We start from the raw sequence: 20,914 nt of genomic DNA on the forward strand, positions 1-20,914 counted from the left end.
CAAACTTGAGGTTGAGGGGTTTTTCTGGTTCAGTCATAATTGCACTGCATGGTATCTACATTCAGCAGTTTGTTCCTACTGGGTGTTCAAAGGACAGTGCAATATAAATTCAGTATTTGGCATCGTTGGTTTTCTTGGCTTTGTGCATGTTAGACCTGGTATTTCTACTGATACAGTATTCCGATAGTTTCTCATACTGTTCAGTTTGACAGTCTTCAATAGTAACTAATACTGTTTTTCTAGGGTGTCAAATTCAGAACCAGGCAGATCCACCTCCTGACCCTAAACATGTAAGGCTTTCTATTTCTATTGCTTCTGGTAGCTTTCCTTCATTGATAGCATTGTTAGCAAAACAGCAGAACTTCTATACAAGTGCAGAAGCCTTTTGCACAGTGTATATATAAGCTTGAGAGGAATGTTTATAAAGCCTCATACTATTGAAAATGGGCACTGTTGTTCATGGTGCCCGTAAATTGTTAATGTGGCTACATTGAGAACACAGGTTTTGCTTCCATCACTGTAATTTCATTGCGGTGGTGACAATGAGACCTGCAACATTTTTTTTTTTTTTTTTGCTAGGCTCATGAGTAAAAATTGGATATAACAAGGCTTTTCAGTATTAGAAAAGATAAAGGGATAAATAGCAATGTACTTGCTATATTTAATTTCTAGGGTCCTAAAGTAAATCGCTTGAGGAAATTGGATCCCAAAGATTACAGGTATGATTTTCATTTCATTTTTTTCCCTTGTATTTAGTGAAAAAGACTATAATGACGTTAAAAAGGCCATTAGTTGTTCTACTATTGACCAGTGATGTATGATGTCATGATGATGGGCAAAATGTTCAACTGCTCTGAATGGGCTGAATGAAAATAGCCTTTCTGAACATCCATCTTACATAAAGCTATACTTTAAAACATGAAAGCACTAAGATGAAAGTTGCCTGAAACATGCATGTTTGGAAACAATCAGCTAAATTTAGGTATGAATGAAAATGGAACCTAATCAGTCCCAGTTGCCATTACAATCGTTTTCTGTAGGTGGGGAATTTTGAAGTGTGTCCATATTTTATTGGCGATCGGAGAAGCCTAACTAAAAGAATTGTGGTAAGTAATTTTTTTTATTTTACCACACCAAATTATTTGTCAGGTTTTAATGGTCATTACCAAGGCTTTTAGAATGCAGTTTCTCATTTGCTGTGGACATGACCATAAAAAAAGCTTCCCACTAGGTTTTATTTCTGCTACTTTGTAGCATTCAGCCTGTTGGGAACATTTTATTATTTACTTGTATTTCCATTGCCTAGGTCAGCACTGTTCCAGTATAGATAGAACACAAGCCATTGTTTCTAATTAGATTTTACAATACCGATACATGGGTAGTGACTATTATATTGAACAGTGTGTGCCTAGATTGCTGGAGTTCTTTGTTTAATCCTGGGCTTTTAGTTTAATTATTACAGTTACTAAAGGAGGGGAGGCTGGCTTCAGAATTTTACATGAGCATCTCGGAAAATGGACCCTTATCTTTATATTTGTTATACAGGGCTGACTCACATGATAACTTCTTTTTGAAAGGTATGTACACATTAAAGAAAATAATTTTATAGGTCATTTCAAAGAGGGCTGATGGGACCAAATCCAGGAGCTCTTTACGCTGTGACCAAAGACTGAGTTCTCCACTGGATAGAATAGTAACTTGATAGTGCTATGTTTTCCAGATGGAGATACAAGACACTCATACCCATGATTAGTGATGTGGGAAAGTAAAAATAAATTTAAATATCTCCCAACTTTAACCAATGTCTACTCTCTTCTTTAGGGCTATTTTATCTTGAGGATTATGAGTTTGGAGGAACTAAGGTGATTGGCAGTGGAAAGAATCAGACCGTGTGAAATTCCTTAAAAATTTATTGACTTAAATAACTTTGTGTTACACATAATAAAAAAAAAAAAACCCTTTACACTTTGTGCGGAGAGTCAGCATATATTTTTGGCTCGAAGTTTCTCTAATGTTTTCTGTAGAGGGAATAATAACGTTTATCAGTTGTAGATATGATGTGCCTTAGACATGAAAAATTGGGGGGGGGGCAGTGGCTGCTCACCTTATGAAATTCTTTTGCCCTTGCTCTGTTTTGGGCATATGCATCTTGCTTTGCTTTCTCTTCCTTTTGCTTTTTCACTTCAGGTAACTGATGGTATAATCTGTAAGAAATTTATATGGAATTAAAGACAGACGCTTAAGCTATGTGAATTCATGTATCTTCATATATCCACATACATACCTTAGAGCCCTTTGGTGCATATGGGCTTGTGCAGTCTTTCTGTCTTCAGGAAGAGACACTCTAACCTTGTTCACACCCTTTAGGTGACTGACAAATGAACCTGAGTGGAGAACAAGTCATTTAATATATATGTAATGCCAGATTCTCTTTGAAAACTGATGTGGAGAGTATACCTGTAGGTTTCTCCTTTACTATTTTGGTTTGAGAACTTCCAGAGACACGAATTTTATTCCTTATTTCTTTCTGTCTCTGTAAGGATCTCTCCATAAATGCTTTTTTTCTTTTTATAAATGCTTCTTGTAAGCTTCCTGGAGTAGCTGTGAACTTTGAATGGGTTTCTGTTTAAAAAAAAAAAAAAATCGAGGCTATCTGTCAGCAGTATACGAACGAGTGGGGTTTCTGCTCAAGTAGGGGGAACCCCACTGGCCCCTGGGCTCACTCACTAATCTGATGCTCAGGGCATACATACCTGCACACACAGCTGGTTTCTCCACAGGATGTTCTGATGCAGCTGGACAATCTGAGTTTTGTGTTTCTGATAGAAGAGGCAGAAATTCACTCACCTAATTGTGAAGAAAGTCATAGACTTTACCACTTTACCTCACTGTACAGATTCACAGTAAAGGTTCTAAACTTTACCCATTCTAAACCCTAGGTCTTTTGGAACTGCCTTTCTAGAAAGTTCAGTTGTCAGCTTGTCCACTGTGAGCACATTCATACAACGATTCTAATGTAAGAGGAAATGCCATGTAGAAAGCTAAGTAAAACTATCCTTTTCTATTCCCTAATTCTCAACTATGGGTTGCTGTATAAAATGAGAGCTATGAAATTTACCTGAAAACAGCTCTTTGCCTCATTTTCTCTCTTTTCTTCTAGAGTTAAGTTTGCAAAATCCATTTCAGCAATACTGATATCACTGTTGCTTATCAGTGTAAGTTCTGGTTCTTCCATTATACCATGGCCACATTCTGTCTCCTGTACAGTAAAAAGGGAAACAGTATTCAAAAATCATAGCCTCAAAAACACCCAGAATGTGAAAAATACGTACATTATGGAGGAAGAACAACAGGTTCTTCAACTAAGGATACTGGAGGAAGACAAATTACTCCGTGGGTTACAGAGCCAAGTGCCTGCTGACTGACTGGGAGCTGTGCAGAACTGCAGAGTGTGTGTCCCTTACCTATCTGAATGGCCATTGGGCTGCAGCTGAATGCTGCGAGACCACAAATTGCTTCAACCATGTTTTGTTTGTTTTTTGATGTGGACCACTTTTAAGTTACAGTATTGCTTCTGTTTTATGGTTTGGTTGTTTGGCTGCAAGGCCTGTGGGATCCTAGCTCCCTGACCAGAGATGGAACCCACACCCCCTGCATTGGAAGGTGAAGTCTCAACCACTGGACCGCCAGGGAAGTCCCTAGACCACACTTTATTAAGGAAAAAACCTTTCAATACTGAACAAGAATTTACAAAAAAAACACAAAACTCCAAAAGCTGCCAAGTATTATCTATGTGGGGAGGGACAAATAGTACTAGAAGGTAAGCTGAAACCAAGCAGACTAATCCAGTGCAGCACAATGAGGTTCAACACTTACGTGCTGAAGCATAGGCTGAGCCACCATTTTTCAGGAAAGCTGGAGAAAAATGCAAACTGGGAAGATGTGTAAAATTCAGAGGAAGGTCAAATTTAAAAAATTTGTTTTCTCATTTCATTGGAGATTTCCTATGATTATGAGATTGACTATATCTCAGATAGTAGCTCTGTTGCATCTCTTGCAATTTTGTTTAAAAAGTCCTGAAAATGAAACCAAAAATTACATACAACACAGATTTCACTTACCCAGATTGGAATAGAGTTCTGTAATGAAAACGATCCAGAACTTACAAAGAGCTCTGACTGTGCTAGTTGAGTTTGGTTTCCTCTGATTGTTGGAGTTTCTGCAGTAGTTGAATCCTCAAGACATTTTTCATTCTGAACAGTGACTGAATGTGGTGTCTGAATTGAAGTTCTTACACATAATTGTGGATTTATATTTAAAACTCCACAGGTTTCTTTATCATCAGTGAGCCCTTGACCTTGTAACACTGTACCAACTCCTCTTTCTGATAGTTCTTCAAAGCCCAGTCTTTCTTTTCTGCCTTCTGGTTGGTCTTTTACTGAGCACTCACTAGAGGCAGAACCACATGGAGTGCTATGCTGTAGATTTAACTGATGAAATACGTTAGCCTCACCAGATGAACTGAAGACTGAACTTTGCAAATTTCCTACAGAGAGCTGGAAATGAACACTTTTTTGCTTGTTTTGTAATATTTCACTCTGTTCAGAGGAGGAGGATTGATTTTCCGCCCCTTGGGAAGAATCTCTCGCTTCAATGCTGCTAAAAATACTCGGTAAGTCAGCATGCTGGCTTCCTTCCTGTGAAGAAAATTCTGGCAGAAGTTGTTGAAAAGATTGTTCAGACCCTATAAGAAATCAGTTGATCATAATTATATGTTGTAAAACTTGGATAGAGATACAGTCTCTAATAGTTGCTGAGAACATTGCAAATAATAAAGTCAGGTTACTTAAAATTTTAGGAATGAAAACTGATGTACATAGACATGAATAGAAAGTTAAAGGATGGTCACAGCGATTTTCGAATAACTACTGCTCACACCGTGTATTTTCTCCTATAATATTTAACAAAGGAACTATGACTATTAAACACGAGGACATTCCCCCCCATAACAGAATACTGACTTTATAACAGAAAGACTTAAACATGCATGTGCATCTCATATATGTTGTGATGTGTGCATACTGTATATATAAAATTTGTATAAAAAGTTTTAGAAGGATACTTAAACTGATATCTGTAAGGGTGGAGGTAGGGAAGTTGAGCAAGAGGCAGCACTTTTTATTTTATCAAAATAAAAGGCAAACAGCATATATTACTTCTGTTATTTAAATATACAGAGAAACTGGTGAGGAGTGGAGACAAACCAAGAGCTACTAGGTACAATTTCCAAGGAAAATTGATATAAACAACCATGAAAAACTACTGAGCTTTTATTTAACTTTTTTGAACTTCTACATACCTTCAATAACATTTTCTGTAGCAAAACTCTGAGCTTCCTCACGAGCCCAGTTAGGGTCGGGCTGCTGGTTCAGGCTGGTGTTAAGAGAAGAATGCAGGCTGGTCCTCAGTGCTATAAAAGAAGCTGTACTTTTGGGTGACAGACTAGAATGGAGGCTTTCACAGGAGGAATCTGGCCTCTGATGGAAGACAACAGGGAAAGGCTGAAATATTAGTATTTACTATGTGTTACCAGTTGAATCAGTCTTTTATGTTTCTTTTGATACTATTCTTCCCTAATTACCACTTTACTACCACATAAACCCCTTGCTTATTCAAACCCAATTCTTTCACTTTAGTAAATATGAAACAGACTTTTTGCTTAGAAAACAAATTGTGAATTAACAAGACAGAGTTTAGAATATGACTGAATCATTTTCTGATAAGCAGGAACTATGCAGAGCTGCCTGGAAATAGAAAGACCCAGGTTTGAATCTTAGCTCCTTTATTGTATAGGAAGAGACTTTAAATTTTGCGAAATTCTGTTTACCTGACTGTCTAAGACTGAATTCCATTAAAATAACCCCATCCCCCAAAACCCTGAAGACAAGTTTTTATAGGTCATCATAGCTGGAGATAAAACTGTTGGGACAAAATTCTAATGCATCTATTTTCAATCTTGGTTCTGCATTATAATCACCGTATCTGACCATTCCTAGGGATTCTGATTTAATTGGTCTGAGGTACAGTCTGGGCACTGGTATCTAAAAGCTTACCAGATGATTTTAATTGGCAGCCAAGGCTAAGAAGCATTGTTCTGTTCTAACAGAAGAAAAGACAGACAGACTTTGGAAATCCACTGCAAAGAAGCATCTACTTTATTATACCTGGTAAAAGTCTTTGCTGTCTTGAGAAATCCCAGAGAAAGATGATGACGAATCAAAATCTGGATGTGGTTCTAAGGGTTTAAACAGCTGACGATGCAAATTTGGAAAACTGTGCTCCAGTTCTGGAAAGTCAAAGTCAACTGTTGGAATTTTAACGAAAAAAGACACTTATTTTAAAAATAAAGCCTAGAAAAGTAGTACTAAGAACATACTCATAAAGGTTATTTTAAGGTAACTCCAATTCAACAAAATTACTTGCATTTTTTTCATTACCAGCAGATGCTTTCAAATTAATCCTACCGTTCTCTCTCATGTACAAAAGGGGTGGGTGGTGGCAGTGGTTTGACCAGAACCTTTAACAAATGCAAGTTTCCATTTCTACTAGCCTCAAGGTCTTAATGGGGTTAGTTAGGAGTAAGATGCCATCATGGTCACTGCTTTGTTACAGTAAGCTTTGTTATTCTCAATTAGCTCATTTCAGGATCAATGATTTGAAAAAAAGAAGAAGAGCTCACTGTACCGAGTGTTGCCACAGGCCAGACACTGCACTTTATGTGCATTATCCCCAACACCCCTCCTTCCACAGGAGACAAAAGTGTAAGCTGCCTGTGGTCTCACAGTTAGGAAACGGTCAAGAGGTCTGATTTCTGAGTTCTTGTGCTCAGTATTGGCAATACTGAGCTACTGTAGTTAACTTTGCAAAGGTGAAGGAAGATCTGCTCATCTCTTCTACACTGTCTCAGTCAGTCTGTTTCCAGAGGCCCTCTCTCACTAAGTGCCCTCCTCAGCGTTTTCCAGGTTATAACTGCTACAGCAAGCCATCAAAACACACAGCTCAAACAATCACTACTTCCAACTAAAAAGGATGAAAGGTTATGAAAGTTAACACTTAGTTTACATGGAAGCATCTGTTCACAAATAATTTTACCCCACAAGTCTGTTTTTTCAGTCATCAAATTTGCTTCATTTATGTACTTGTCTATCATCTGCTGAATGTGTGTCTGACCAGATGTAAATGTTTCCAATGCTGGTAAAAGAGGTTTAAGGGCATCCTGATGGTCCTGTCTTTGATAAATAACTTGTGTTGAAGGAACTACAGAACTTAAAACATTTGTTTCCTCTTCTTTACTGGTGGGAGATTCTTGTTCCCTCTGGTCCACAAGCTCTGAAAACGACTCTGAAAATTGGGTTTAATGAAAATATTTAGCGTCTGGGTACTTCCTTTGAGACAGATTTTAGCAGAGAGGCATAGCAATATACATCGATAAGGAATCAGTGCAGCCAAGAAATGTGCTCCGTAGATTCCCACCAACATTAGCAGACCCTCCTCAACGTGCTACTGGAGATTGGCAGAGTGTCTCTGCATCTGCAGCCCCGTGACTTCAATCACGATTAGATTAGAATGTCATACTGTCCAATATTCCAAAGGCATGATTACTTTTGAGATTTAAAGAACAATCCCTTTCAGCACCTTGTGAAAAGCAATGTTGGCTCTCACCGCTGTACTGCAGTGCAACTGGTGCTTCTCTTTCAATTTATTTATAAACATTCTGATATTCTTACCTGTAAGGCTCGAATCTGTGTTTTCATAACTTAAAAAGCTCCCAGTAGAAACAGTTATTGAAGATAATGGCTCATGATAAATTTCTTGTGTTTCAGCCTAAAAATTAAGGAGAACATTAGGCCACAATGTAGGAAGTAATATCTAGAAAAAACCCACATCACCAACATTAGCAGTTATTTATTCTGAGCTCAGATCAAGTGTAGAAACCTTCATAGTTATAAAGGTCCGTAGTAAAACCTTCTCATCATTGCTCAGAACTGATCAGCCTTTCATACACACCACCAGCCCATTCTCACTCCCCCATCAATAAGTCCTCAGTTATCCACTGTCACCTTTACACACACACACACACACACACCCCTTATTGTTTTAAATTATTCTTTTGCTTCTCAGAACTATAGAGATCATGCATCAGGTAGACTAAGAGGTCTTCTGATGCTCAGATTTGGCTGTTTTCATCACTGATCCACTCCAGTAAGAGCAGATCTCAGAGAACATACACTTTAATAACACAGACTCCACAACTTCTGTAAACTAAAAAGACAATATGAAGCCAAGCAACTCTAACAATGCAGCACACATCAAGACATTACTAACCTTATCATCTGGCTTCACATTTGGACCCAGGTACGTATGGTCTTCTTCCTCCACAGCGTAACTTAATACTGCATGATTCTCGACCACAGCCTCACTGACTCTGACTAAAATGGGGAAGGAGGGGGAAGGTCTGGATTATGACAAATCAAATTTTTAGCACCAGAGGGCGTAATTTCCTGCTTTCCTACAATTTTCTTTCATATTTTGCTTTGTAGAGTTGCCTTACTTAGACCAAAAAGAAAAAAAAAATCATGTTATTATTCATTAAAAGCATTTAGGACTTCCCTGGTGGCACAGTGGCTAAAAATCCACCTGCCAATGCAGGGGACACGTGTTCGAGCCCTGGTCCAGGAAGATCCCACATGCCTCGGAGCAACTAAGCCCATGTGCCACAACTACTGAGCCTGCGCTCTAGAGCCCATGAGCCACAACTACTGAAGCCCGTGCACCTAGAGCCCATGCTCTGCAACAAGAGAAGCCACCGCGATGAGAAGCCTGCACACTGCAACGAAGAGTAGCCCCCGCTCGCCTCAACTAGAGAAAGCACGCGTGCAGCAACAAAGACCCAATGCAGCCAAAAATAAACAAAATAAATTAAGTAAAAAAAAAATTTAGCACAATATAATTTTTCATGGAAAACTGTAGTTGTCATTATTATTCTATGAATAAAACCCTTTAGAAAAGAGCCAGTGTGATGGGAAACGCTTTTGTCATTAATTTTAACTGAAGAAGGAAAAATATTCAATTATAAGTATAGTGTGATCTCAAAGGTGAGACAAATGCACATAATAAAGACAAAAACACCAAGTGCAACCAGTGGTTGCTTAAGAATGGTAGGACAAGGAGGAATTTTGCTTCTTTATAACTTGCAGTGCTGTCTAAAATCACAATGAGCATACACTGCTTTTATTATGAATTATCATTCCTAATTACATTTGACATATTAAAAATACATAAAAATTATACTTTCTGTCTCACTATTAGTAATCCGGGTATTCTGAGTTAGTTTTTCTCTTACTCCCAATAGCCAACATTTTTGAGAAAGCCGGCCAAGACATATGGTCATCTGTGGCTCTGAAATAGAATAAAAATAAAACTGCTCCATCAAATATAAACTAAAATTTCTGTTTCATTATCCCCATGATATTAAAAGAGATCATGAACATTAAAAGTATGTTTCTTAGATGTTTGGGTAAGAAATGTTTTCTAAGAGGTAACCCAGGACACATACGCATGCACACATATGTATCTGTATATGTGTGTAGATACATATATTTATTCATAAATGGTATCTACATTATGGATAATAAAGTAAAAATAGCAAATATCAAATATTATATTTAAATATAATTTGTTTTTAAATACAATTTTTTACCCTCTCCTACTTCAATTAAAAATATATTATTGTGATACAATTGATTTAACCATTAAACAGTTATTTGGTTGCTTCTTTACACACTAAAATTTTAAGTGAAGAAAGTAAGAGATGGTGAAACTTTATAGTGAGTTGTTATTTTTTCTTAAGCAGCTCATTTCAAAAGCTAGTTGTGAGATGAGAAATTACGGGTTTACCATTTCGTAATCACAGTTCTATAACTGTTATTATCTGTAACAAACCAAAGAAGATTCCCCCAGAGGAGGGTGACCAGGGTAGCACTTGGGTAGTGATAAGAATTGAAAAATAAAAATAAGGGAAAGAAGCAAGGTCAGAGTTAAATAAACTTCAGTGAAACTGCAGTTTTGTGAAGGTGATAAATGAGGGGAGAAAAGTCTGAACATGTCTGAACATAGACAAAACCATGAATACTGTCCAAACCACTAAAATGACCTATCATCTCCTTATCCTGGCTAACATGAGTGACTGCTGCTTAATCAAGTACAGCATTACTTAGCCTAACTCCATTATTCCTACTTCCTAGGGAAGAATTTTGTAGGTATCCAATAACAGGATCACCCTTGCTTCCTGATAATATCCAATACTAACAAGCAAAGCCCTATTTCAAAATACTTAAACCCTCCTCAAAATCACCTAATAAAGCCCAAATCTTACAGTAAGTCCCTTCTAATACCCTCTCACTAATTCATTGGCCTCATGGTTCCCCACGGTGTGCATTCTCCCTCACTACAAGTCAAAGCACCCAGCTTTCTTCAATTACATGTGTGTTCTTGGTGGTCTTTGGCTAGAGGACACTGACAGGTAGAATAAAAAGGAATGCAAGTATTCACTGGCTAAATCTAAAAAAATGGTAATGGTTTTTATTTTAAAATGTCAAAAACTACAATTCATTGGAAATTATATTTTGTAGTTATTTCAATCTCCAATTAAAAAAGGAGAAGCTAAAGTCAATTTTTCTATAAACCCTCAAAAAGAAAATAGGTCTTGCTCATCTCTCATTGTATTAAACTCTAGATACAACTAAGACAACAATTATCCAAGTATATGTGACAGCTAAAATAAAAAGAAATCTGGTTAGAAAAGGCAACTACTTAAAAGGTGCTTTAGAACTAATGAAGCAGTACTGGAACTATGCTTTGCAGGGTCAATATTATACGTATAAAGTAGCTTGTTATAAATATGCACAAATTCAAAAGCGAGAAAATTAACACCAGTTGTCTCTGGGTGGCAGAATTAAGTGATTTAAAGTTTTTTCCTTGTAACTTGTTCCTTAATACTTTCCAAATATTTAAAACTAAACCTAAAACAGCTCGTTTAGAATGCCACAGAATTTTTAAAAGATAATACTCAGTAGTATTTAATTAAATGTGGATTGTTACAAATAGGCTTAAACACAAAATGTGTAGAGTTTGCCAACTGTAAAAACCTCATACCTCCTACTAACATTTACTTATTTAGTGAAACAATTTAAAAGTGTAATTAATTATTCTCTAAATAAACTTCACTTCCCTCATTCAACTTTTTGTGTACAGAAATAATATAGGCTTCTTATGGAAAAAAAATTTCACAGTATGTCAACATATGAAATAGAAGTGTGAAACCCAACCTCCAACAAAGATTAACCCATACCTAAACTTTGGTGATTCTTATTCCAGACAGTTTTCAAATGCATGAACACAGACCTTTCTCCCCTCATTTAACACCTTCACAAAACTGCAGTTTCACTGAAGTTATTTACCATTTTTCATTACAAATAACACTACAATAACTATCTTTTGTCCACATATTCTTATGCACAGCAATTCCAGTTTCAACTTCTTTCTCTCTCACCTGCTTTATCAGAGTCATCACCACAGATGTTCTCCTGGGCAACTGGGTGAAGATGACCAAATGGATCACAGTCCAGGGGCCTCCCAAGAAAACTTTGTTCTCGGCTTACTGAGACCCTCAGTGGGTCTCTGTCTTGATAAAAGTCTGGTTTACCTGGGAGGGAAAAAAAATTGACTCATTGGATTTCCACTTAACGTTTCTAGTTAAAACTAAAATGGCAATTTAGATTATGGGTAAAAATCTAAACTCTTAAAGACTTAATCAGTGTAGCAAGAAAATAATAACTGCTTGACTTTCACACAGCCTTTAATTATTTCACTTCAATTTTACTAAGTTTTTAATGAAACTCCTATTTCCTAATAATAGAAAATGCTTCAGTACTGACTAATCACAGGAAAAATGCCTGGAAAAATTATTAACCATTAAGTTTCATAAGGAATAATATGCATTCATAATATAAAGTTCAAAAACAGCTACAGCTAATCTGTGGTATTAGAGATCAAGATAGGGGTTTACCCTGGGGAGAAGAGGAGGAAGAGTAATTGCGAGAGTACAAGGGAAGAGTTTATGGAGTTCTCTAACATTCTAGTTCCTGACCTGGATGGTGTTTACCTGAGGGTGATTATTAAAGTAATAATCACTGAAATAAACACTTATGACTGAACTAAACACTCATGAAACAAACAAAGGAGTGGGAGACACTCAGAAGTAGAAGCTAATTTACTGTGCAGAACCCCAGAAAAACTTGGGAATTAAAGGCAAGAGGTATTACAAAAGGAAGGTGTGAATCAGGGAACTGAAAACAGGGAGAATGTTTAAAAACATGTACATGGAAAAGATCCCTCCCATCACCTGAGATTCCTATCTCTCAACATCATCCTCAGAGAAGACAAAAGGTTTATCCTCTAGAGAAACTGAATCCTATACACTCTGCAATCAAATTTATAGCAGACTCTCAAACTGGTAAAGTGTCAAAGGATTACCTTTCTAAGGGGAAAGGTGCAGTAGTTGACAGGATTTGAACCTGTGTGGGGAAACCCCAATGGATTTCTAGTCTATCGTCTTAACCACTTGGCCACAACTACATGAATCCAATACACTCTGAATTTAGGGGGATCAGGCACTGAAAGGGGCAAGGGTGGAGGGAAGAAAAAGAATGCCATAAGGAAATCAGAGGTATTAAAAGAAAGTTTGCACCCTCGACTCAGATCCCCCCAGGTATGGTTCCATAACAGCAACGGCCAGGCTTGTATCAAACTTGGAGGATCTTTCTTTGAAGAAACTAAACTGTAAATTGCTCAGGGAAAAGAACCACAGATACTAAGTTGAGGGTCCTCAAGGAAAAGCCACATTTTCCAATGAAATACAGAAGTAAATAAGGTCCCCACCTATAGAATTTCCAATTAGCCATTCAGTGTTCCACTCAAATATGCAAGATATTAGAGAAAAGCCTCTAAAATTTCAGACAAAAAAAAAAAAAGGAAGAACCCAGACAAACAGAGAAAATAAAGGAACCCAAACAAACAAAAACCTATGAATATTCAAAGTAGGTAGTATTTGCATCCATGAAACAAGAGCAGGGTGCTACAAAAAGAAAAAATCAGAAAGGAGGGCAAGCTTTTAGAAACTATACTTTGAGAGCCAAAATAAAAATTCCTATGAAATGTTAGAAGAAAAAGCTGAGAAAATTCTCCCAGAAAGTAAAGCCAAAAGAAATAAGACTACAGGGAAGAAATAAGACTACAGGGACTTCCCTAGTGGTCCAGTGGGTAGGACTCCATGCAACCAATGCAGGGGGTCTGGGTTCGATCCCTGATCGGGGAACTAGATCCTGCATGCATGCCACAACCAAGAGTTCACATGCTGCAACTAAGGAGTCCACATGCCACAACTAAAAAAAAAGATTAAGACCCGGTGAAGCCAAAAAAAAAAAAAAGTAGAATACAGAGAAGAAAATTGGAAGAATATTATAGCTCAGTGTATCGCAATATTAACTTTATCATCACCCACCTAAGGAGCCCTTTCAAGACTTTTTTCCTAATTGCCTCCTAACTCCATGAAACTTAATAACTATATATATACTGTATATCTTTTTATGTACATTTGTGCTTTGGTACATAAAGAGTAAGACTTTTTCATCTCCCTGAGAACCAATTTTCATCCCCTTTGGGGACAATAATAACCTTGTTAAGAAGGTATCATCCAATATCGCACTAAAAGATGTTCTCACAAACAGAGAAAATGATGTGATCTCAAATTATTTTAGCGATGTTTAATATTTGGCTTAATTTTTGCTAAAATCCATTGCCAACTACAGAAGTAAATACAAGAAGCAACACCTAGGAGACTTGAAAAGTGACTGTGTCTGGTGAGTAGCATCAAGGGGTGGGGGGTGTGCAGGGGCAGGAAGAAATGCTGTTTCATGTTGTAAGCTTTTAGCACTATTTGCCTATAATATTTTGATTAAAAGTATTACCCAAAGAAGTGTGATGAAGGCTATGATGAAAGCTCCCAAAGAGCACATGAGAGGGATGCCTGATAGCTCATGGAAAGTTTATGCCACACAAGTGGCACTTACCTCAACTCTGAAGGGAGGGAGTGAGATCATGAAGGGCCTTGTGGGTGAAGCTAGGGACTTAAGACTTCATTTAGACTTACTCCTCCAGTCAAAGGGAAACGACTGAAGAGTTTAAACATGGAGCAATAGAGGCAGATTACTCTGAGTACACCATGGGAAAGTGAATGAGAGTAATGCTAGACTGGAAACAGGGAGACATGGGGAGTTGTAGCAGCCCTTCAAGAAAGAAATGACAGCCTGAATTACAAGAGTGGTAGTGGAAATGTAAACAAATGGACAGATTCCAGAGTTGATCAACTAGAACTGAGAAGAACTGGTACTCTATAGGGTGTCGCAGACGTATAGACAAGGAAACAGTCAAGACTTACATCTGGGTTCTTTTCACTGAAAAAAGGCTGAAGGATAAGGAGGTGGAGGTGAGGGAATATATAGCTTTCCCTTTTAGATAGGCTGACATTTTTGCAATCTCAAACACAACTCATTAAATTATAGGAATCAATGGTCAGAATTTCCCAGTGCTCATTCTGAATTAGGGAAAGCACCAATCAATTCCTGAACAGTTGTGTTTACCATATAGTGCAAAATGAAGAAAAGCTTCCAAAGCCTAGTAATAAATAGAATCATTACTTTGTTATAATTTCCATAAGACCTAAGAAGAAAGTAAGAAGGGGAATGATTCTTAAGAGTTATTCTGAGTCTCTACCTTCTTAAACTCTTAGCTGGAAACAAAGGTACAATATTTTATGGCTTTAAGACCAAAATAGCTAATATTAACATTACATTTCTAAGTACCTTTCTACTGACAAAGTTATTTTCCCCCTTAAAAAAGAATTTGCTTTGGGCTTCTCTGGTGGCACAGTGGTTGGGAGTCCACCTGCTGATGCGGGGGACACGGGTTTGTGCCCCGGTTCGGGAGGATCCCGCATGCTGCGGAGCGGCTGGGTCCATGGGCCATGGCCGCTGGGCCTGTGCGTTGGGATCCTGTGCTCCACAACGGGAGAGGCCACGGCGGTGAGAGGCCCGCGTACCGCAAAAAAAAAAAAAAAAAAAAAAAAAAAGAATTTGCTTTGATAGATTTGATCAAGAGAATTATCTGGTTGAGTCTGAAATCTAGAAATAATTATAAAATGAAAATAGGGCTATTTACCAAGGATCGCAGGGAGGAATTTTTCTAGATAATTGAATCTAGGAAGAAGTACAGTGAAGAAATATACAACTGCTCTTAAAGCCAGGGTTTTACGTACCATGATTATCCTGTGAAAGATACAGGAAAAGAGCAGTGAAGGTACTGAAGTGAAAGAGCAGCAAGGCAGAAAAGAAAAAACTGGGTTATTTCCTAGAGAAACTGGTTTAGAAAGGAAGCAGAGGGAAGCAAAAGTGTCAGAATAATGGATAGCAAAGAATTTTTGTCTACAATAAATTGCTTTTCCTCATATATAAAGAAACTAGTTACCTAATGACATATCTCTTTAAGTCCACATTTTAAATAGTTTGTACAAACCATTTTTCCCCTTCATGAGTACTCACAGTCTAAGTTTCCTCAACAAAATATTTAGCATCCTGAAAAAACTGTAGAAAACTGGCAAATATTAAAAAATCATATTTTATCAAACCATCTGTTTACCTAGTATAGAAGTTCTGCCACTTGCTGGTGATTCTACCTCTTGTATGGCACTAAGTTCATGTTGGTTCAAGTCCAATCCACCTTTAACTTTTGCTACAGGTGGTTTTGAGGATTTCCCACCCAGTTCTTTGTCCTGATGCTCCCCTATCAAGTCAAAGACAAAGTTAGGCACAATACAAATCTGTTAACAAAACAAACTTCTTCAACCGGCAAGTTGCAGGAGGTTAATATGAAGAATCATCATCAGGATAATCAGTACAATAAAATGCAATTATCTTACCACTTTGCTTGGCATTACTATCTTCTGAAAGGAGCTGATTATCATCACAGTTTCTCCTGCCTGCAGTACCAATGTTTTCCTGATTGTCTTTGACTAGATCTTGGAGATGAACAAGGCATTCTCTGAGCTTCTTAGTTTCAAAATCATTTTCAACTGTGGGCTTACCTGTCTGAAAAAGTAGACAGACGAGGGTGGGGATGACACAAAATGAAAGATCATGTGAAGAAGTCATTAGATTTGTATCTCCCTTCTTCAGTTAGAACCTCAACCACATGAACAGCTCCGTCAACCACATTATTACAATTTTATCTACAGATAAAAAATGAGAAGTACTTCTTAATATTGAAAGGGTAATAATTCCATTGAAAAGTACAACCAGTCACAGCCTCGGACCTTACAAACAGCCTCCACTGCACCTTTCAATAAGAGATATACTTGTGTATCCCTCTCTGCTTTTCTTTTCCCATCCCTTTTCCTTAAAATGACCAGTAAATCCCCAGAACTCAAGTTCTCATGAACGCAACTCAAGCTTCTCCTGAGCATCAAAGGATTGTAGAATTCTGTTTAGGCTAACTCATAAATTTAGGAAGTGGCCTTTTAAAATAAAATGGACACATTCATATATAGGAGAATATACTGTCTCCCATATAGAGAAACTATGAATAGTCATCTGAGTGAGCACATCAGAATCCTCTCAACAATTCAGTCACAAGCAGCCGGTCCGGCGGTCCATCAGCCTAAAATCGCACCACTTTTGTAACAGATGTTAATATTGTCATTTATGGAAAAAGATGGTATTGATTTTGATTCTACACAAATGTCAACAAAGTGCTATACAGAAAGCACAAAGTCTGCCATTTGCCTAAGAGAAATTCTGCTAACTAGTTACTTTACAATTTAATCTTCTTGTGGTAAGCTCAAAATCCTTTATAACAAAACTTCAAAAGGCAACCTACATTTTCCATGATGTTTGAGTTTGGTTGTATCAAACCAGTGGCTGAAATTAGTTGGGCTTCAAATAACTATTAACTTCATAAACGCCATGCAAGGTGGATCACTTTTTACCTTTTAATTTGCACGTTGTTTAAGGTAGAAAATTAAAGCACAGTTAAGGTCAAACCACTTATTCTCAATAACTAAGAACTTATTTCGACCTAGGATTGAAACAAATATTTAGCTTGGCTGAGTTGGGTTATTGTCGATGTTTAATTCTTAGATATTCAAGATTAATACATACCTGACTGTCTTTAAAGAAATCCTTCAAGGTCTCCTGATGTTTCTGAATGTGCTGCTGCAATGCTGTTTGTCTCTGTACAAGCAATTCTTCTTGGGCTTTTTGGCCATAATGCAGAACTTCCTTTTGTAGCTTCATCTGCTTCTGAAGTCCCAAATTATCTTGCTGAGCTAAGAGAGGTTGTGAAAAACTCAAAAATCTATCTTGAAGTCTTGGGCTCATAGAAGCACTTGAAGGAGCTGCATGTTCGTTCTTGGCTGAATACAATTCACAAATGTTTTTAGATTTTACTTCAGCAAAAGGTAGTGGAATAAATGAATGCTCTCTTTCCTTGGGTAGAAACATAGAGGTAACAGGCTGCTCAGAAGAGTCACCTTCAATCAGCTCTGCTTGCTTGTTTAAAAGCAGTTTTTCCTGAGCTTTTTCATTAAAATGCAGCACTTCTCTCTGTAAGCCCAACTGTGCTGACACATGATCTTGCTGAGGCAGAAAAGCCTGGGATAAACTCAAAAGCCTATCCTGAGACCTTGGAATCTCAGGATGACTTGAGGAAACAGTATTGTCACTTCTGGTTGGAAGAGATTTTTGGATTCTTTCAGAGTCAGCAACAGGCAGTGCTATGTGGGATAAGGATGAAGAGGTGCTGGTCTGCTCAGGTGAGACCCCTTTCTCCAATTTACTTAGTCTTTGCAAAAGCAATTCTTCTCGGACTTCCTGTCTAGATTGAGTGGCTTTCCTCTGTATGTCTAACTGCTCTTGAAGTGCCTTCAAATCACCATGGAGAGGTTGGATAAAATGCTCAGATGACTTTTCCTCAAATTTATATTGTCTGGGCAAAACCAACTCTTTCTGGGTTTTCTCGCTACATGGAAGGGGACCTGTCTGTGTATACACGTGTTCCTGTTGAAATGTAATCGGATAATCTTGTTGAGGTAAAACAGGCTGTGGTAAACCCAAAAGCCTATCAGGCAACCTTGGTATCTCAGAACGACTTGGGGAGACTATATTATCACCCTTGGTTGAACAAGGTTCTTGGATTCTACCAGCTTCACTAAGAGGTAATGGAGCAAAAGGACGCTGTACAACTAGGGGCAGGAAGGAAGAGGTGCCAACCTGCTCGGGAGATATTCTTCCCTTCCATTCATTCTGTTTATGCAAAAGTAATTCTTGCTGAGCTTCCTGTCTAGACTGAATGGCTTCCCTCTGTGTAGCTAACTGTTCTTGAAGTGCCTTCAAATTATCTTGTTGAGGCTGGATAAGCTGTGATATCTTCAAAAGTCTATCCTGCAATTCTGGGATCTGAAAATGGCTTGAAGGAATTCTACTCTCACTCTCTGTTGAAAGAGGTTCCCGGGTTGTAAGAGATTCAGCAGAAGGCAATGAAGGAAAAGAAAGCTGTGCTAACTGGGGTGTGAGTGAGGGAACAGTTTGTTCAGAAGATACATTCCCTTGGGTCTTCTGGCTAAACTGAAGGGCCTCCTCTTCTGTGTCTAACCATTCTTGGTGTCCTTCCAAATTATCTTGTAGAGGTTGTATATGTCGTGAAAACCCCAGAAGTCTTTCCTGAAATCTTGGGATCTTCCAATGGCTTAAGGGAACTGTACTGTCACTCCTGAATGACATATAGTCCTGGAATTTTTCAGATTCAGCTCCCTGAGACAGAGATAAAGAGGTGCCAGTCTGTTCAGAAGGAATTTTTTTTTCTAATTCACTTTGTTTGTGTACAAATTCCTGAGTTTCTTGTTTAGCACCAAGTATTACCCTCTGAATGTGTGACTGACCTTCGAGTGTTGTTAGATTTTCCTGCTGTGGCAGGCTACGCTGTGGAAAACTAAGAGACTCATCCTGAAATGCTGGCATTACCAAATGACTTGAGGGAATAACACTCTCCTTCTCAGAGAAATAAAAGCTCTGAATTCTTCTAGGCTCAGTTTTAGAAGAAGCTTGTGAAGCAACTGAACGTTGAGTGACCACTGGCAGGAACGAAGAACTCATCTGCACAGACTTAGAGTCTTCCAAGTCCCTTTGTCTACGTAAAAGTAATTCTGCCTGGGCTTCATGCCTGGCCTGAAGAGCACCCCTCTGTGTAGTCAGCTGTTCTTGGAGCAACTTCAAACTATCATGCAAAGGTTGGAACTGCTGTAGGAAACTTGAAGACCCATCCTGAGATTTTGGGATTTCAGATTGGATTGAGAGAATTTCCTTCCCACTCTTAGATGAATACTGGTCCTGGATTTTTCCAGATTGAGTACCAGCAGAAGGTAGTGAAGTGAATGTATGCTGAGCTCCTTGAGATGGAACAGAAGGGGGCTCAGTCTGTTCAGCCCATACTCTTCCATCCAATTCACTCTGTTTATGTACACATAATACTTCCTGGGCTTCCTGTCTAGCCTGAAAGCTGTCCCTCTGAATATTTAACTGTTCTTGGAGAAATTTAAAATTAAGCCTATCCTGAAGTTGTGGGACCCCAGGATGGCCTGAGGAAACTGTAGTCTCTTTCTTGTTTGGAGGAGATTCCTGGATTCTCCCTGACTCAGCTTTGGCAGAAGGCAGTGAAGCAAACGAATCCAGAGGTACCAATGGAAGGAATACAGAAAGGCCAGTTTGCCCTTCCAATTCTTTCTGTTTGCACAAAAGCAATTGTTCCTGAGCTTCCTGTCTTAACCGAAGAACTTCTTTCTGTAGGTCTAACTGTTTTTGGAGAGCCTTCAAATTACTTTGCTGGGCTATGATATTCTCTGAGAATGGCAAAGACTTATCCTGCGTTTGGCCAACTACAGAATGGCTTACAGAAACTACACTTTTGCTCCCAGTTGAAAAGCATTCCTGGATTTTTCCAGACTCAACTTTAGTAGGCAGAGAACTAAAAGAATGCTCAGCTACCAATGGTAGGAATGAAGAAGGTTCAATTAACTTAGACGATATACTTTCATTGTTCTCTGAGAACATTTGCTGGGAGTCAAAAGTTTGAAAAGTTGTTGCCTCAGATGTTTCAGCTCTTTCTCTAGCATCCTGTACTATCAGTGGCTTATCATGTGACAAAGCCCTTGAAAGTGTATGAGAGTCTTTAGGGACCAATTTATAGTCTCTCTGTTGTGTTTCAGTCTGTGAGAGTTGCTTTGGCTGTTCCTGTGATTCCAAAGCTTGCTTGGCTAAAACATCTGAAGTGACTAATGTTTCGGTTGTTTCTACCTGTCTTTGTGGAAAGCGATGTTGTCTTGGAACCTGAAAATCTTGCTCTAATTTGGAGATCTGTACGGGTTGCATAGGTTGTTTGTTAGGACTCAACTTGGGTCTCTGACCTTGATCCTCATGTTCTGATGTAACAGCGGGTCTTTCAGATTTCTGTGGTGGAACTGATGTAACAGAACCAGGTATCAATGGTGTAGCTGACATGGATGGGTACTTTCCTTTTAACATAGTCTGATAGTCGAGTAATCGTTTCCTGGCTGTTTCAACAGACTGTTTGTGAAGCCTACCCAAAACAAACAAGCATTATTCTTTTTTGATTAAAAAAAATGCCCCACATTCTGAAGTGTTTATACATTAAATTCAATCTAGGGGTGGCCATAATCAAGGCAGAAATG

At 38.2% G+C, this 20,914-nt stretch overlaps 1 protein-coding gene and 1 long non-coding RNA gene across 2 annotated transcripts in view; one reads left to right on the forward strand and one right to left on the reverse strand.

Annotated features, from left to right (window-relative positions):
- Positions 1-783: 783 nt before the first annotated feature.
- LOC307055280 lies at positions 784-1,959 on the forward strand. The gene is made up of 3 exons (XR_013810973.1): positions 784-1,106; positions 1,546-1,577; positions 1,822-1,959. It is a non-coding gene; the product is annotated as an uncharacterized lncRNA (long non-coding RNA).
- CEP295 (centrosomal protein 295) overlaps positions 1,893-20,914 on the reverse strand; it is a 48,380-nt gene continuing 29,358 nt past the window's right edge. Inside the window, exons 16-31 of the mRNA XM_079708569.1 lie at positions 17,327-20,802; positions 16,094-16,258; positions 15,814-15,957; positions 11,612-11,764; positions 8,386-8,489; positions 7,788-7,884; positions 7,153-7,401; positions 6,225-6,346; positions 5,360-5,537; positions 4,122-4,744; positions 3,119-3,259; positions 2,754-2,847; positions 2,458-2,622; positions 2,285-2,384; positions 2,105-2,204; positions 1,893-2,018 (exon numbers count right to left, since the gene is read on the reverse strand). Coding sequence (XP_079564695.1) covers positions 1,980-2,018; positions 2,105-2,204; positions 2,285-2,384; positions 2,458-2,622; positions 2,754-2,847; positions 3,119-3,259; positions 4,122-4,744; positions 5,360-5,537; positions 6,225-6,346; positions 7,153-7,401; positions 7,788-7,884; positions 8,386-8,489; positions 11,612-11,764; positions 15,814-15,957; positions 16,094-16,258; positions 17,327-20,802 — 5,950 coding nt within the window. The 3' untranslated portion in view covers positions 1,893-1,979. The remainder of the gene's footprint in view (positions 2,019-2,104; positions 2,205-2,284; positions 2,385-2,457; positions 2,623-2,753; positions 2,848-3,118; positions 3,260-4,121; positions 4,745-5,359; positions 5,538-6,224; positions 6,347-7,152; positions 7,402-7,787; positions 7,885-8,385; positions 8,490-11,611; positions 11,765-15,813; positions 15,958-16,093; positions 16,259-17,326; positions 20,803-20,914) is intronic.

The sequence above is a fragment of the Hyperoodon ampullatus genome, assembly GCF_949752795.1.
Source record: "Hyperoodon ampullatus genome assembly, chromosome: 7".
NCBI lineage: Eukaryota > Metazoa > Chordata > Mammalia > Artiodactyla > Ziphiidae > Hyperoodon > Hyperoodon ampullatus.